This window comes from Balaenoptera borealis (assembly GCF_965194805.1).
Source record: "Balaenoptera borealis genome assembly, chromosome: 15".
Lineage (NCBI taxonomy): Eukaryota > Metazoa > Chordata > Mammalia > Artiodactyla > Balaenopteridae > Balaenoptera > Balaenoptera borealis.
In genome coordinates this window covers 56,809,084-56,827,300 of record NC_138871.1, presented here as the reverse complement: position 1 = coordinate 56,827,300, position 18,217 = coordinate 56,809,084, and the positions used below count along the sequence as shown (strand labels likewise).

The window sequence follows — 18,217 nt, the reverse complement described above, 5'->3', positions numbered from 1 at the left end:
GATTATATAATCTTTTCCCCGTTCCTTTCCCTGCATTTGGCTCCTAATCGGTTCCTAAAAATCTGACATGAGTTCAGCCAAGCTTTAAAGCTTACTGCATGTCTCCCAACATTCGAGGGTACATGCTTATTTAATTGGACTTAGATTAGTTACTGTCTCCTTCTCTTTCATGGACTTTGGAAACTAATCGTCTCTGAATAATTTTCTAAAAGCAAAGGTTATGTATGGTTTTTTTCCCTCTGAGAAAGGCAAAAAAGAAATAAAATAGAAACTAAATGTGAAAAAGTAAAAATAGTTACTTACAAGTCCTGTTTATCTACTCATGGAGGAATAGGAAATGGAGTTGTTCATTGCTTTATTTTTAAAATTTGTGTCTAAAATGTTTTTAATACTTGTAGTTCTGTACCTCAGAATCTAGTGATTTTTTCCTTACAAATCACTGCAGTTGACATGCATGAAAGAAAAGCTCATCTTAAAAAGGCAATTTTTGAATTATACTTTAATGTTTTATTTTCTTGTGAATTTTTTAAGGCAGATGAAGTGGTAATAATTATTCGACATCGTGTGTAAAATATTTTATCTATCTTTTGAATTAGAAACGTCTAAAAGCAGCAGAAGCTGAGAGTAAGCTGAAACAAGTGTATATCCCAACTTAGTAAGTAATGGAAATCTTTTAAAATATTTGCCATGGTATTAATTCTCTTCAAAACGAAATATGTACATTTTGGTCAGTTTCAGCCAAATTTGAATTTCTTTATGTATCTTATTTTCTTCCACTACAAAGCACTGTTTGTTCGCTTTCCATTATGGTGCCACTTAAATGACCTTTTTTAGAAAGAAAAATGGCTGGTGGGGGAAACCCCAAGTCAGCTAACAAAAGGACCAGAGGAAACATGCCATCAAAGCTTCAGGGAGGATTTCCCTGGTGGTCCAGTGGTTAAGACTCCACGCTTCCACTGCACGGGGGTGCATGTTCGATCCCTAGTCAGGAATTAAGGATCCCACATGCCACGCAGCGTGGCAAAAAATAAAAATAAAAATAAAAATAAATAAATAAATAAAAAGCTTCAGGGAAAGTGTTAGAAAACTAACCTATGAAAATATTATTTGAAGCAAATGTGTTTCAGAAAGTTAGCAACTTTTGAAACTTCTGTATTGTATTGTTTAATGTATTTTGTTTGGGTAATGTGCATTGCCCTTTTGAGGTATGTTGTTTATTTGCTTGAGGATTTTACATTGTTTGCTTGGGGAAAGGGTTAGGGGATGTAATTAGAACCAAACTTTGTAAATATTGGATAAATAATGAATAGGTTTCAGTTGTTTCAGATGCCTAGCATTCTATCATTATTGTCCTTTTGGTTTAGAAATCATTGTCATATCAAAGTGAATGCCAATTTTCTTTTCATTTGCTACATTTTAAATGAATTATCTTTTTTTGAGGTCATGAGTTTGACAGTTCATTGGTTCAGGAAAATTTATTGAGCACCATGTATATAGTGCTATCCTAGGTTCTTTAGGGATTAAAATGAAATTTACTACAGCGTTCTGTGTACTGATTCAAGCTTTTTCACTCTTTGAGCTCAGTACAGTTGTTTTATACCTAGCCTTTTGTTTACTGAATTTTGATATATTAATACATATTTTTATATACAGGAGGCCTCATAGACACTGAATTGTTACATTTCTTATTAATCTTTTATCTCAAGATAGATAACATGTAATTTACAGGGTCCATAATTTTTATTCAGAGCTGTAATGTCCTTCCTGCAGAGTGGTTTCTAATATTTTAGAAAATTACATGTTTTATTTGACTCATCTATAAAAGAACAACTCCCCAAAGAAAACACTGCTGTGATTCATGTGTCTTAGATTTTCAAAAACAGGCATACCAGCTTTCTTATACTTTGCAGTGCTGTCACATCAAAGGAAAAGTACATTTAGCCAGTTTTCAGCAAATAACCCAGATAATTGTAGCTATTCTGTTTTGCATTGACTTTGGAGTCTTGATCTAAGCCTTGATCTAAGTCAAAGACTAAGTCAAAGACCAGTATGTGGGCCAAATCTGACCTGCCACCGATTTTTGTAAATAAAGTGTTATGGAATACAGCCATGTTCATTCATTTATGTATTGTCTCTGTCTGCTTTTGTGCTACAATGGCAGTGCTCAATGGTTGCAACAGAAATAATACCCACGAAGCTTAAAACATTTACTCTGCCAACCCCTGATCCAAGTGAATGATTTTTGAAGATCTAGACAGAGTTTCTAATCATACTTTTTAAAAACGTTACATAAATCATGTATATAAATAGAATATATGAATTCTATTTATTATGATTTTATTATTCATAATAAATTCTGTTATGAATCTGTACTGTTGAGTTGGATAAGAATCTGAGTTCTTTGAAGAATTTCCCAATTAACTCTGAAATATTATTTTAAAACAAATAATAGATTAAGTTTTTTGGGGGAGGGTATGCCGCACTACATGGCTTGTGGGATCTTAGTTCCCTGACCAGGGATCAAATCCAGGCCCATGGCAGTGAAAGCACCAAGTCCTAACCACTGGACCACCAGCGAATCCCCAAGAATTATTTTATACTGTCATTCTTTTGAGACTGGCAGTCTCCTATATATGCAAAGCACTCTGTTCAGTACTAGACGTAGATCAGTTAAGAAGACACGTTGTCTTCTGGAGCCTACATTCTGTTGTGGGGGAGACAGATGCCAAACAGCTAGTCACCCAGTGTGTTGAGTACTCTGATGAAGAGATGGTGTGACAGTTTGTTCTGGGGACCACACTCAGTTGATGCTGTTAGGAAAGATTCCTTGTGGAGGTGAGTTTGAGTGAACTGTAGAGGAGGGCTCAGTCAGGTGATGGAGGCTTTCCAGGCCAATGGGATTGTGAGATGGGAAGGGGCAGAACAGAGTTAAGGAGGTGAGAGAAAGGCAGTGTGGCTGGTATGAAGAGAGTGGTGAGCCGTGGGAGGCCAATATGGTAGGCAAGGGCCAGGAGTTAGCCATCTGATAAACAGTGGAATTGGATTGTAAACAAGTAAGTGTCATGATTAAATTTCTACGTACTTTAAGATTACTGGCTACATTTTGGAAAATGGTATGGGGAAACAGGGGAGTGGATGTAAGAACACCAATTATGAAGTTCTTGGAGAAGAAAGATGATAGTAGCTTGACCTAGAGCTGTGGCCTAGAAATGGTATGCTACTTAGAGGTGATTGACTTGTATGGAGAGATAGAGGGGAGATGTCAAGCTGAGTCCCAGGTTTCTGGCCAGCTCAATTAACTAGGTGGATTGCTGTGCTGTTCACCATGATGAGAAACTGCGGCAGAGAGCCAGGTTGGGTCATTTTGAGTTTGTTTTCTCCAAAAAGAGGTGTTGAATATGCTGTCAGATATATTGGTCTTAAACTCAGGAGAAAGTTCTGGGCTAGAGGTCCATATTTGAACTTCATCAGCATATAATATTGTGCTTGAAACTATGGATGAGATTTCTTAGAGTAATAAGAAAAAAGAGCCTTGGACCAAACTTGAGGAAATCTGTTCAATATATCAGATAGAGTATGATAGCTGAAAAAGGGTAGCCAGATGAGTGCATTATCACACAACCTGAGAGAGGAGTGTCTTTCAAGGAGGGAAAGAGGTTAACGGTGTCAAATGCTAATGAAAAACAGCCAGGGAATTTAGCAACATGGAGGTCGATGGTAATCTTTAATAGAGTGCTAAGGGCTGCAGACAGTGAAGATTAGCATCTCTCAGGAAAACTGGCTGGAAAAGGCAGTCGAGAGAGTTCTTGGCATTGAGGGGTGAGTTTGGATAGAGTAATGGGGGAGTTTTTTAAATATGGAGAAATGGAGAAATATGTTTCCATGGTAATGAGGAGGGTCCAGGAAAGAGAATCAAGTGTACAAAGTTCTCAAGAGGGCAGGAGGGCTGCAATCTGGAGCATAGATGAGGGGAGGAAAGGTTTGGGCATTAGATAAAGGAAGGGCAGTTTCATATAATGCAGCTTTAAAAACTTTAAAAAAAAAGTTTGTCTTTATTCAAATGGTCACATTGACATTAACCATTTGTCCCCTGAGAAGTAACCTGTAGGTACTTGGTTTTGCAAAACATGTTTTAAGTGGTTCACCTTTCTATATTCCATCTTTGCACACTCATTTTCCTTTTGTGATTATTAGAATTAAGGTCAGTGGTTTATTCAGTCAAATAACATTCTAGATTCAGTTGAACAACTGAAGTTGTGTTTACTCTCATTCTTTTTTCAGGCCGCTCAACTGTAAATTTGTATTAGCTTTCTTAACACATATATTTTGCCCTGTGTTAAATGTCAGAAATGTTTATATTTGGAGAAAGCCTTCTGACATTATCAGCCATTTGACTTCAAGGGGCTATCACTTCTTTCTGTGTATAGTAGATTTTAAAAATCAAATATTTTTACATACCCTTGGAAATCTTAGTCATTCTGAATCACCACTTTTAACTTTGTACTTTTCCAACTGAAAACTGTAAGAGGAGAAATACGTTCTGTCTGGTTTAAAATGTGTCTTTAAAACCAATTTGTCTTCAAAATACATTGCTGGCACAGATTTGAAGTGTAAATAATAGCCCTGTTTATAGAATAGGGCCCTCAGTGCACACAGAGGTTAAATGATTTCTTCTGGGGCGGCGATGGGGCGTCAGCTAAGAATTACAGTAACAATGCCAGGAAGAAATCTTATTTTTTTAAAAAATCTGTTTATTTTTATTATTTTTGGCTGTGTTGGGTCTTTGTTGCTGCTCGCGGGCTTTCTCTAGTTGCGGCGAGTGGGGGCTAATCTTCGTTGTGGTGCGCGGGCTTCTCATTGCAGTGGCTTCTCTTGTTGCAAAGCATGGGCTCTAGGCGTGCGGGCTTCAGTAGTTATGGCATGCGGGCTTCAGTAGTTGTGGCACGCGGGCTCGGTAGTTGTGGCTCGTGAGCTCTAGAGCGCAGGCTCAGTAGTTGTGGCGCACGGGCTTAGTTGCTCCGTGGCATGTGGAATCTTCCCGCACCAGGGATCAAACCCATGTCCCCTGCATTGGCAGGTGGATTCTTAACCACTGCACCACCAGGGAAGCCCAGAAAGAAATCTTAATTTGTCGTCAGGCCAAGTTTACATATTAGGCTTTCACTGGTAAATGTAAGTGTGGGAATGAGAAACAGCAAAAAGGAAACTCAGGAGCCTACTCTGTGCTGAAACTCCAGGTGTCTTAATAGTTGTGAACTCTCATTACTTCACAAGCCACAGGAAGCTAGAGTATGGTCTGCATTTAGTCATTCAGCATTCATTACTAACAAATAATTTGCTAATTTACTTTGCTTATTTTTTGCCCAGCAAATAGACATGAAAACTCCTCTAGAATGCAAGCTACTTGATGTCGGCACTTTTGTTTACTGGGCACTGAATAAATATATGTTAAATGAATTACGAGTGTATTGAGGACATACTATGTACACCTGTACAGTATTCTTAGGCATGGCTGATAAGCAGGGGAGTTAGGCTACCCCAGATGGGAAAAAGTGAGCCATGTTTGCTCAGTAAATACCAAGACAATCTGGGTTACATGTTTGTAAGGAATTATGGCCTCTGGAAATCTGATAGATATAACTTTTTCCTCTTAAAAAGAAATGCCTCAAATACATTTATTGGTTCTTCTAATTTCAAGTGCTACTTAATCTTCGTCATAAAAATTAAAACATAATAGAAATCACGAGTGGTCACAATCTCCTGAAATGCTAACTTTTACCTCTCGAGATATGCCTTGCTGATATCCACAGTGTCTCTGTTGGGCATGTGGCTTTCGTGTAGTTCCCTTGAGAGCCAATGTGTGGAGTCAGCAGCTGTCACACCAGCAGCAGGAATGGGACAGTGGTTTTCTCTAAACACAACACACTACCCTTGGCTTAATTATTTAATCCAAAAATTATATTCTCAGGAGAATTTATGATAGGGGATAAAGTTTAATAAGTTGTATCTTTCAAATTTATCAGAGGGTGTCCTAAGGAAATTGTATTTGGGTGGAGAAGAGATACGGTGTATTTATTTTGTGAGTGTCAGGCTTAAGAGATTGGTTTTTACATAACGTTGGTTTGTAAAGATAAATGGTTTGGGTTCATTTTAACACCTTATTTTTACCAGTTTATTTCTTCTTACCAAACATTCAAATGTTTATTTACGTGTAGTTAAAATAAATCAATAATGAAATGTAGAGCCTTTTACCTTGTTATGCAAGTCATTTTTATCACTTCACTTTATATTTCATTGAAAGCAGCAAACCAAATCCCAACCAAATATCCACCAGCAATGGCAAACCTGGTGCTGTGAATGGAGCCGTGGGAACTGCATTCCAGCCGCAGAACCCTCTCCTAGGGCGAGCCTGTGAGAGCTGCTATGGTAAGTTTTCTCCAGTAGGGCTTCCCCCGCTCCTTTGATGCCTGTTGTGGGTGAAGGGCAGGGAATTGTGGGTGAAGGGCAGGGAATTGTGCTGGCACTGCCGGGCAGGAGGTGCGAGAGGTCAGCACTGCGCAGAGGGCAGAATAACGTAGCCTCAGAGTGAACAGATGCCCATCCTTACCTTCCACCTGGACACTGAGTTTAGGTATTGGGTTTCCTTTGATTTGCTTCTGTGGTGTCCTGGGTTTGTCGAGCAGTGTGTGCTAAGCTGTATTCAGAGCTGTTACTAGCTTTGTGCAAACCATGGTCCCACGAAATATACCAAACCCCCTTTTGGTGTTTCTCAGTATGTTTTGACAAATTAAAGGCTCCAAATAATTCTGTAGGAAAGACCTGCGTGTGGATAAACTGCTATTTATAATCCTCAGACGAGGTTCCCTTAGAGCACTGGCTTGGGATATGCTGTTTTATGATACTTTTAGCCTCAGGGCCCCAGTCTATTTATCAGTATTTATCCATGTAAAAAAACTACCCAGTGCCGGCAGTATTATATTTGCCCTGGATGTTAAATTGGGTTGGTGAGATGAACTGCTAGGTAGTCGACAATTTTTTTTTGGCTGCGCCTCGAGGCATGTGGGGTTCCCCAAACAGGGATTGAACCTATGCCCCCTGCAGTGGAAATGCTGAGTCTTAACCACTGGACCGCCAGGGAAGTCCCAGATACATTTTTTATATTTATTTAAAACCTCAAAATGACAGTATAATCTCTTAAATGGGACATTGGTGACACGGTCATCTATGTTTCCTTCCAATCAAAGTGGCCCGGGGTGGAAGAGGGAAGGACACTCGTATTTATTAAAAGTCTACTTGGTGCCCAGTTTTTGTCTCTCAGCAGCTCTTGTGGGTGGGGGGCGGGTAGCCTGCTGCCCTAAGGACATAGGGATGAGGGGCGTTTTTGACTCTGCTCCATACTCCACACCAGGCTACAGCATTGGAAAAGGCTTTTAAAGCCAAATCATATAATTATCTTTCCTGCAACCAAGGAAGGTGTGAGCCAGGGAGATTGCTATCTTCATAGAAATAGCACATGTCTAACCATTTTCTGCACTATGGGAGAACAAAGGGAAACACTCTGTGGAAAATTAGATTTTTTAAATAAATAAATAAATAAATAAATATTTATTTATTCATTTATTGCTGCGTTGGGTCTTCGCTGCTGTGTGCGGGCTTTCTCTAGTTGCAGCGAGTGGGGGCTACTCTTTGTTGCGATGTGCAGGCTTCTCATTGCGGTGGATGGGAGCAGAGCAAGGGCTCTAGGCACGTGGGCTTCAGTAGTTGTGGCATGCGGGCTCAGCAGTTGTGCCTCTCGGGCTCTAGAGCGCCGGCTCAGTAGTTGTGGCGCATGGGGCTTAGTTGCTCTGCGGCATGTGGGATCTTCCCAGACCAGGGCTCGAACCCGTGTCCCCTGCATTGGCAGGCAGATTCTTAACCACTGTGCCACCACGGAAGCCCGAAAAGTAGATTCTTTTGGTCAGAATTTTACATGGATTGCATAACTGTTTTTGAGTTGGCAATTAGATTTTGAACTTCATTTATATTTAAATGAAAATAAGAAGAATCCTGCAGACAAGTGGTAGTAGCTTAATGTGTCTTATTTTTGCCTTACAAACCCCTTTCATGTTATATGTAGTCTCACATATCCCTTTAAATAATTATTTCACCATTTTTATGTGTGTGTGACAAATAAGCAATTTTAATTTTATAGTATTTTTAGGTCCATGTATTAAATATCTATTATAAAGTGTATCTTACTATAATATACATATAAGATTTATCTTTATAGAAAGATAGAATTTGGTGTTTTCTATTTGTCACTTCAATTGAATTTGAGTTAATTGTATAAAGACAAAGGCATTTGTTGACATACTAAAATGACATGTCATGATTAATTTGGGTGAAAATGTATATTTAAATATGAGTGAAATTTTATATTCAGAATCCAAAATAGGCCCATGCCTAATATTTAGAATTCTTAAAATTTGTGTTTTTAAAAAAAAATCAACTTATTTTACTATTTGTTTTTAAATTACAAGAGGAAAGGTTTTTAGGCTGCTATTTGCAAGGAGTCCTCCCAAAATAATACATGATGGGTTCACAGTATCATTTTCAACAAACTAAGAGATAGTTTGACTATAATGATCACTATATCTTCTCTTTTTGACATTGGTTTATGAAGTGTTAGTTGACACTCTGATGTGCTGTTTGAACGTTTTGACCTGATAAAGGTAACTTACAGATCAAGGGAAGGATATTCCTAGGCAAACTTACAGAATCATAATTTTATGTACCTTATTAACTTAGTGTTCATCATCAGTGTTTTCTGTCTTAAACTTCAGATCCATTGTGGGAATACTTTTAAATGTTATATGGCAGTATTTTAAACTTCAGAGCAAAATAGCACAGGTTTGTAGTGTTTAGCTCAGGAATGAATCAATCGAGCTATCAGGTCTTAAGCATGCCGTGATTTTGGCTACACATGCTCACTTGACGGGGACTTACAGTCTGGAAAAGGATTCTGTTTTTAAAGAGAGAAAAAGTAAAATAATTATTTTATCTATTGATTAAAATAAAGGAATGGAAAACAGATACCTGTTTCTGTCAGACTTCTACCTTTATCTGAGGGGTCCCTCTAAGCACTTTAAACCCTGAGGTAGTTTCTGAACCCCAGGTTTGAAAACCTGGATTTAGTTTAATAATACCTTTCTGATAACTTATTTCCAGAAATGTACACAATATTTTTAATATTTAATACTGTACAAAATGTTTTTAATGAACCAACAAAAACTCCTTCAGCAGCAGCATGTATAATATAGGGCACTTCACCTAATGGCCCCTCTTAGTAAGGGCCACAGGCACTTGATATCTGTAGAAATAAATGGTTTAATGAATTCTCACTTGAAAAATACATACATGTATTAGACTTTCCTGTTTGTCGGGTAAACTGGAAGAAGAAAAATAACATTGTAAACTAAAGATTTGGAATATTTTTGAAATATTTGACCATATGTGTATTGATATTACAAGTTATGTCGCATTCTTTGTTTTTTCTTATTTTTCCTCCGTCTTTAGCTACACAGTCTCATCAGTGGTATTCTTGGGGCCCACCTAATATGCAGTGTAGGTTATGTGCAACTTGTTGGCTCTATTGGAAAAAATACGGAGGCCTGAAAATGCCCACCCAGTCGGAAGAGGAGAAGTTACCTCCCAGCCCAGCTACAGAGGTACACAAGCAATAGTCTTTTTAGTGTTGAGAAATGTAGTGTTTTTCAGCGCCTGGATCATTCCTTGGAAACAGAAGTACAATATAGGATAAGTTAAAAACAAACAAAACTATTATAGCTAAACGTAGTACTGAAACGTTGAGGGTGGGTATGGAGAGAGGGGCAGGGACAAATCCAATTTTTTCAGGTATTCAAAATATCGGTCTTGAGAGATTACTCAGAAGAAGAATAATGTGTGTGGGAGGTGTTAGCATGAGTAGAGAGCTTACAGATTAAATACTGGTTTTAATGGCTTTTTTGGAAACAGTTTGCAACCTTTCAGTACTGTTGAAAATGTGTTTTATTGCATAAGGTAATAAGTACAAACTGAGCATTCTTTCTGTCCCTGGGCTATCATAGGAGAGACAAGAAGGCATGGACTCAATCTTGAGGTGAACAACAGTTAAAATATGATTTTGGTAAAATTCTCATAGATGGCAGATATCAAGCACCTACGTCTACCAGAGGGAGGGTGTTCTTTTTGGGAGCTAACAAGATTTAAGGACCCCCTTCAATATTTTTTTAAAAAAAATAGTCTCTCCCCTGGCAATTTTTTACTGTTGTGAATGTGATTTTGGATTGTTAAGGTCAGTTTAGGAGAAGAAAAATATAGGATCACAGACACCCTTACTTCCACCCAGTTTCCTTCTCTACTCCCCACCTCCTACTCCAAAGTACATACTTTTAAATTCTCTCTCCCGTAATAAGTTATCGATTCTTCAGTGAAAGACTTAAAAACTGCGCTTTTCTTTGAACAGGATGCAAGGAGTATTGTATTTTGACAAGTTCTGTTCTTTACATGTTTGTTGGTGTCTGATTTTATAGGACCCTCGAGTTCGAAGTCACATGTCTCGCCAGGCCATGCAGGGCATGCCGGTCCGAAACACTGGGAGCCCAAAGTCTGCAGTGAAGACCCGTCAAGCTTTCTTCCTTCACACTACATATTTCACAAAATTTGCTCGTCAGGTCTGCAAAAATACCCTCCGGCTGCGGCAGGCAGCAAGACGGCCGTTTGTTCCTATTAATTATGCTGCCATTAGGGCAGAATGTAAGATGCTTTTAAATTCTTAACCTTATATGTTGTGCTTCTGACCATTTCCTCTCTTTCCCTCTCTCTCTCTTTTTGTTTTTGTTTTTGTTTGCAATAAACATAAGTTCTTGTGTACAGCCTTTTATTTGGTTTATTTTTTTTTTAACATTGTTTTGTCTGCTGCCATTTGTATAATGCCAACCTGAAAACATTGAAACTTCTGCAGTCTTTATGAGAAAGCAGTGCTCAGCAAAAGATTGGTGGGAGGTGATCCTATCCAGTGGGGTTTTGTGATGGAATTACCTGAAAGCCCTTATCGAAGAGGGATTTTTACCTATAAGGTAGAATAAAATTTGCCAATTTACACTAATGAGAAATTGTATGTCTTTGTAAACTTCTCAATTTCCCACAAACCTTTTACAATTATCATACAATATTCTGGAAATTCACAGTGTTTCATAACAAATTAGAAGATTTAGCAAATTATAAATGAATTTTAAAGTTTTTTGGGTGAATTTTCTGAAAAACACATTTAATTTTTGCAAGCTAGTGCCTGAATTTGTGGTTGAGCATTCTTTCTATTTGTCCAATTTGGTTTCCATTTCATAATCATATACATTACTACATAACATTTACATGACTTTATTACTCATTATCAACACATTCAGTCTTGCTTATGTTTTTTTGTTGTTGTTAGAACAAAGGTCATATGTACCGATGAATTGCAGGTTGTTCTGTTATTACCATGTACCCCTAAATGTGTCCATAATTTGTGTGTGAACTCTGATTCTAGTCTTGCTACTTTTAGTTACATTTCCTGTTTAGCATGTTAGAGCCATGCAACTTTTTTTCCCTATGGGATGAGAAAACTAGCTGTCTGGCTTAACAGGTAGGAAATCTTAAAGACGTTCAGTAGGTAACTCTATCTGTGAGATAAGAAATTTCTTATTATGAGATGTTCCATTTTGATTTAAAGAGGGTATCTGTAAAAGGAGTGATGATTGAAAAGTGTTTTTTGTTCCTAAAGATAATTTTCAACAGAACAGTTGAAGGGCTTTAAAACTTACAGGTAAAAGCTTTATAAGAAGAAGAAAAGTGCTTTGTAAAGTGAGTAGAAATTGGAAGTAATCTCTGCATCCCATGGAGGGGAAACTTAGCTACATGAAACTCATGTATATGTGAGAACTTAGGCATGTATGTTGAGGTTTTGTGCTAGCATTTCTGAGTTCATGGATTTATGTTATCACTTTCTTACCATTTTAAGGAACTAGAAAATATTTATATCCATGAATAAACGGCTTAGCTGGTTTAAAACATACACATTTATATATAATTTCTTAAATATAAAAAATAAAAAACATGAGAAATGAGAAAGAAAGTGAATGAAATTCTTCCATTAAAATTGGCCAGGCTCCAGGATCATCTCTGTTGCTATGAATGGAAAAGAAACTATCACCAACTAAATTGGCTTCTGAGGAAGCTTCTGTTTCTCATTAAGCTTCTGTTAATTTCTCAGTTAATTTGCAAATTGCCTTTATTTTGATGATTCTTCAATGAAGTATGTTTTTGTGTCACCTTATTTTAATTTTTCTCAGTTAAAAGGCCATGCTACTAAAAAAGGGTCGAGATTAAATTACCTGTATTTTATTTCTACAAACATATAGCTATAATAATGATAATAAAAGAACAGACTCCTTTGTCGTGATGAGAGCCAAGGAGCATTTTTTATTTAGCTTCATTGGTCAAGTTACACATAGAATCAGATTCTCAGAATAATTTTACCTTGAAATTTAAAACTATAAAGTTTCAGCAGCCACCTACTCAGTCCCAGTCCCCCCACCCAGCAAGCAGCTAATGAACTCTTTTCCTAGCATCTAATTGCTTCTTGCATTATCGTCTCCCTTCTTATATTTGTACCTTGTCACAACCTCTTTAGCAGATTCCTTGATCTTGGCTTGTTAGCAAGATTAGGTGTTAATAACCCAATGTCTGTATGCAACCATGTTTATGGTCCAGGGGGAGGTTAAAGCTGTATTTGTTTTTTTGTTTGTTTTGTTTTGTTTTTTTTTGGTAAGCTTTCCTTGGTTTCTCAAAGGCAGTGGTGACCCTGTCCCTCCCCCAAAAAGTTAAGAATCACCGTGATGATGAATGACTTTCAGATCAGGTGAAAGTTTGTAATTCTAAAGATATTGATGGATCAAGAGCTCCAATTAATGCATTTAGAATAATTCTTTATAATATTGGAAAAGGAAACTAGTTTTGCCTGTGAACTTGAGACTCTTCCTCTTATAAGAAGTGTAGAAGTTGACCCCTTCCATGGCTCCTGGCCTTGGCAGCAACATCACAGCCAGTATCACAGCCAGAGTTGATGGGGTGTCAGACTACAGAAGAGTGAAGAAGTGGGGAGCTGAGGAGATAAATTCTCAGTTACATGGGGGAGAGCATAGTCATAACTTTCAGATCTCGACTTACAAGTTAATCCTTGTTTAGAGGAAGTTTTTTTTTTTTAATTTGTTACAGCAGCGCTCTCTGGCCTTTATTTTCATTAAGAAACTGGTGTTAAGGAATACAGTATAGTACGCAGGGGAATCTTTGTTTGCATATCCATAAAGTATCGCAGGAAAATGTAAGAAGTAATATCTTTGGGAAGGGAAACTGGGAGGCTGAGGGAAAAGGGTGGGAAGGAGACTTACCGCTATTCATCCTTCTAAACTTTTTCAATTTTGAGTCATAGGAATATATTTCCTATTAAAAAGTCATGGGAATATATTTCCTATTAAAAAATTTTTTAAAACTTGAAATAACTATACACTATGACCAACATGTGTTTTATAGATATAGATGTAAAAAATGACTGTTAAAACCAAATCCCAAATACCTATTTATTTGAATGATATACCTTTATATGTAAATATGTAAGTCCATGCTAAAAATTGCTAACAGTACAGTGCCTGAGCCAGTTCTACCATGTAGATAGTGCTTAATAAAAATGGATTGCTAGACCAAAACCCAAAACGTTGCATAAAGAAAAGTACGATGTCCTTGACAAGATTTGCAGACCAATTGCATGGTTGTAACAGCATCAGGTTTCAGACAGCCTCCCCCTGCTTCCCCTTGACACCCCTCCCCTCATTAAAAACAGCCATAATATAATGATGGTTTTCCTCCTTTGTTACTATCATGAGACTTTACCACTGAGTTACTGGATGACTGACTTGTCAAAGATCTGTAAAATCACCCAACACCTGTTGAGCACAGGGCTTCTATTTGAAACTCAAGATCCAGAGACTGAGGTTAAGTAGAAGTAGTATATTAGCAGCATTTCAGAGATGAAGCAAAAGTCCCCAGAGAAATGGATCCAAATGACTTACCTGCCCCCTCTGTAGCTTGCATGGATAATTAAGTAGTTTCTGAGTTGATAACACACGAGACTTGAATGACAGCACCATTCCCCAGTATGAATGTTTTCAAGGGATACCTGGAGCCCTTTTTTTCTGTTTGAAGATGCTAAATCGACTTCAGAAGTATTATCCCAAGGGCCCATATTCAAAGGAAACTTATATATTTTATGAGTTTTCTAGAGGTTTCTCAGTGAAAGTTACTGTTGATAATTGTATAAAGTTTTGTGAAATTTTAAGTTCTAACATTAGGAGAACAGTTTTGGCTTGTTTATTTTGGTAGTTTATTATTTTAATAAAAATTTGTCTTTGAATGGATACTTAAAATGTTTTTAAAGGTACAAAAGTGGTTACAGATCTTACCGCCATTCCCATTCCTACCTCTTTTAGAGGTAACCATTGTCATCAGTGTCTAAAGTATCCAGAGACATCCTGTGTATCTCTAAGAAACTAAGTAGGTGTATTTTTTGTTTTTGTACAGACGTTAATGCCTACATTGTTCTGCACCTTGCCTTTTTTACTTAACGTATCTTGGAGGCCATTCCATACCAGTACATTGAGAGATACATCCTCTTTTTTTGTGTGTGTGGGGGTGATTTTCTTTCTTTTTTTTTTTAAGTATATGTATTTATTTTTGGCCACGTGGCATGCAGGATCTTAGTTCCCCGACCAGGGATTGAACCTGTGCTCCCTGCATTGGAAGCGCGGAGTCTTAACCACTGGACTGCCAGGGAAGTCCCACCTCCTTTTTTTATCAGCTGCATAATAGTCTATTTTGTACTTGAGCCAGTACTTCTCCTATTTAAAAAAAAATTAGGTTGTTTCCAATCCCTTTCTATTACAAGTAATGTTGCAACAAATATACAGGTATCATTTAAGACTGATGTATGAAATGTGCATGTAGCTTACAGGTTAAATCCCTAAAAGTAAAACATCTGTGTCAAGCAACTTCCATTCTGAATTTTGATAGTTACTGCCCAGTTGCCCTCAGAAAAACTATGATTTACACTCCCACCACATTGTCTAGAGAGTGCCTGTTTCTCTAGAACCTTGCCAGCAGTGTTATCCATCTCTGAAACCCTTAACTAGTTGACAGGTGACATGTAAGTTATATTAGCTTGCATTTCTCATTTTGAATGAGGTAGAAAATTTTGCATATATTTGACAACCATTTGTATTTCCTTTTTTGTCAACTGTTTTTGCCCCTGGCCTGTTTTCTATTAAAAGTCTTACTGACTTGTGGGAACTTTTTATATTTTAAGGAAGTTAGCTCTTGATCTGTAATGCAAATATTTCCCCCATTTTGTCTTTGATTTTGTTGATGTTGTATTTGCCAAGCAGATTTTTTTAAGTAGTTGAATTTATCTTTTTAAAAAAATTTTTTTAATGGCACATGCGTTTTATGTCTTGTTTAGAAATGCCTTTATAATTCCTATAAGAAAATTCTATGGATGGTTTTACTTTGATAGCAATTTTGAAGGCCCATGTGAGATATTTTTATGAATTTTAATTCAGTATGTACTTTTTGCAAGTTTTCTGTTTTATTTTCCCCTCTAATATTTCCAAAACATTTTAGAAAGATAGCCATGAGTTGCAAAAAAAAGGTAACTTTTTCCAGGTTTACCTCAGGGAGATACAGCTCATCCTCTAGGAGGCCAGGGAAATACGCCTCGTGCTCAGTCAAGCCAGTCGAGTGAGGTGAAAATGCTCTCCCTCTGGCCAGATTTTGATTCCTTCTGGTTTCTTCGGGCATTTCTCAGGTTGCTTTATTTACCTGTGTGCTTTTAATGGGTACTAATTAATTATCTCTTTAAATATAGTTAGGTGAATAATTTGAGAGCAAGGTACCACTGGCCTGGTCTTGAGTACAGACCAGGATTCTTTTTAACCAACTCAAATGTGGACCTGATCATCTATGTTTATTATCATTTCCTCCGGACAGAAACTATATTTTTCTATTTATATTCAGTATAATCACTGAATGGATGCAATTTTTATTGTAAACAGTCATGCAGTAGTCTTAGCATCCACCTTTCATCCTAATTTATTCACAGTTGAGACTGATAGTTCTTGCCACCAACTACTTCCTATAAAACATAATGAAGATTGATGAAGTACGGATCCTTCTAAAAAGCTTTGATCTCCCACTCAAGTGCTCTGTAAATTCTCACTTGGAACATTACATAATTAATCCTACTAATTTAGTGAGAAATTAAAAGCAGATTAATATAAAGTGAAATGTCTATGGGTATTGTGTTGGTGACTCCTTTGATGGGTTTGTTGATTATTGTCAAGGTAACAGTCATGTGGGAGTTCATCACTTGAAGTCACATTGGCAGTTTTCCTTTGGGCCTTATAGAGTGGAATAAAGAGCAAAGTTAATCTTATTACTAGTAATACAGTAATGGTTTTTGTCCAAAACATTGAGCAAATACTAAGATGAGTCACTCAAGCTTTATTTTATTAATAGAAAAGAAATTTCTTCTCTTGTCCTCTTCCTAAGTAGAACTTGAATTTTAGGTGAATTAGTAATATGAGGAAGGAATTATTACTGTTAGCACACAGTGATTTGACAGGTGTTTGATCCTTGCAGGGTTTGGGCTGCTTTTTAATGTTTGTTTAGATTGCTCCTCCAAAATATGTTTATTATATTTCTGACTGTATCTTCACTATTATTCCACAACAGGTGAAAAGCTTCATAGCTTAGTAATTTGTTTTGCTCAAAGGAAATCAGCTGAGTAGGAGGAAAAGAAACTGGACCATTTATAGTTGTCAGTGGTTGCATAGTAATTAGCCAGTGCTTGGGATATATATTCAGATTCCAGGCTGTCTGCAGTTTGTGCTTTGTCTATTTCAATATTTTTAAATGCTGCTTTCCCACCTTTTCCTGTTTAATAGTTATTGGAAAAGAGTTTCCTTGTTGAGAGGGCTAGAGCTAATGAAAAAGTTAATTTTTAGTTTTAAATCATTTGAAGTTCCAGATTGAATTATACATTTTAACATTAATAGTGCAGAGAATCCCTGTGGATGTCAAAGAAAATTTCCTGTATGTAGGCCTAGAAATGTGGTCTCGGCCACAGAAAATCTGTAGGACATTTTTGTCAAAAATGTGAAGGTGGGAAAAGGCATAAACATAGCAGAATCATATCTGCTAAAGCTACTCTGTTAAGCTTTATGACAGTATCTGCAAATTTAAAACACATTTCAATACACATTGTTTCTGTTGCTTCAGACTCTACAGCTTAACTCTTTGGTATGACAGGCAACCATGTTTCACATCTACTCTTCCATCTAATGACAGCTAATTAAAACGCAGAGAGTGTTTGTGTTGTGTGCTTTATTTTTCTCTGTCTGAACTGTTTTATGGTAGGGTATGAGGAATGTGATGTGACCTCTATGAACTAATATCCATCACAGTATTTTACTGTTCTGACTATTGGGTGAAATACCTGTCTGCATACAGGTAACCTTTTAAATCTCAGCACTAATAACATCATAGTAGTAGGAAATGAAGGATAGAAAACTAGTGATAAAACCAAATGACCCATTTTTACTTTTGGGAAGCTCTAATCTAATGGAATTGAATTTAATCGCGATAGATGAAGACTCCTCCACAGAGACCCACTCTCATCTAGGTCAGGGATGGTCAAGTGTGTTGCCTTTGTCAGCTGTCATTTTTGTCTTCCATGCCAGATTTATCTTCCATTAGGACTGATAACACCTCATACTTCATGGAAGTTTTTCTACTATAATGTAGAAATGCCATGGCTATTTTACAGATGATCTCACACAGAAAGAAAGCATGTGGGTGTAAGATGTGTGTTAGCTACATTCATAAGGGACTTTAAAGTGAGTATTCTCCAGGTAAAATCCCATTCAGTAATTTGAACCAGAACTAAAAACGGTTTTCTTAAGCCCCAAAGGAAATTATGGAGGAATCTGGCGGATTTTTTGCACTGTTTTCCACTTGCACATTTTATTTCTGCGGTGTATGTAGCATAGGCAGAGAAATCAGCCTCATTGGTTGTCTCCGTGTTTCTCTC

The 18,217-nt window shown here is 37.2% G+C and overlaps 1 protein-coding gene across 6 annotated transcripts in view; it reads left to right on the top strand.

The window, feature by feature from the left end:
* Positions 1 to 18,217, top strand: part of MTA3 (metastasis associated 1 family member 3) — a 158,440-nt gene that overhangs the window by 120,246 nt on the left and 19,977 nt on the right. For 4 of the 6 annotated variants that reach the window (XR_014235116.1, XM_082358175.1, XM_082358173.1 and 1 more), the window contains exons 11-14: positions 597 to 655; positions 6,302 to 6,426; positions 9,556 to 9,707; positions 10,572 to 10,794. Coding sequence is in view for 5 of the 6 variants with exons in the window: in XM_082358175.1 (XP_082214301.1) it covers positions 597 to 655; positions 6,302 to 6,426; positions 9,556 to 9,707; positions 10,572 to 10,794 (559 nt within the window). In the remaining variant the exon portion in view is untranslated. Of the gene's footprint in view, positions 1 to 596; positions 656 to 6,301; positions 6,427 to 9,555; positions 9,708 to 10,571; positions 10,912 to 18,217 lie in introns of those variants that run through there. The other 2 variants (XM_082358174.1, XM_082358177.1) reach the window with 2 other exon arrangements.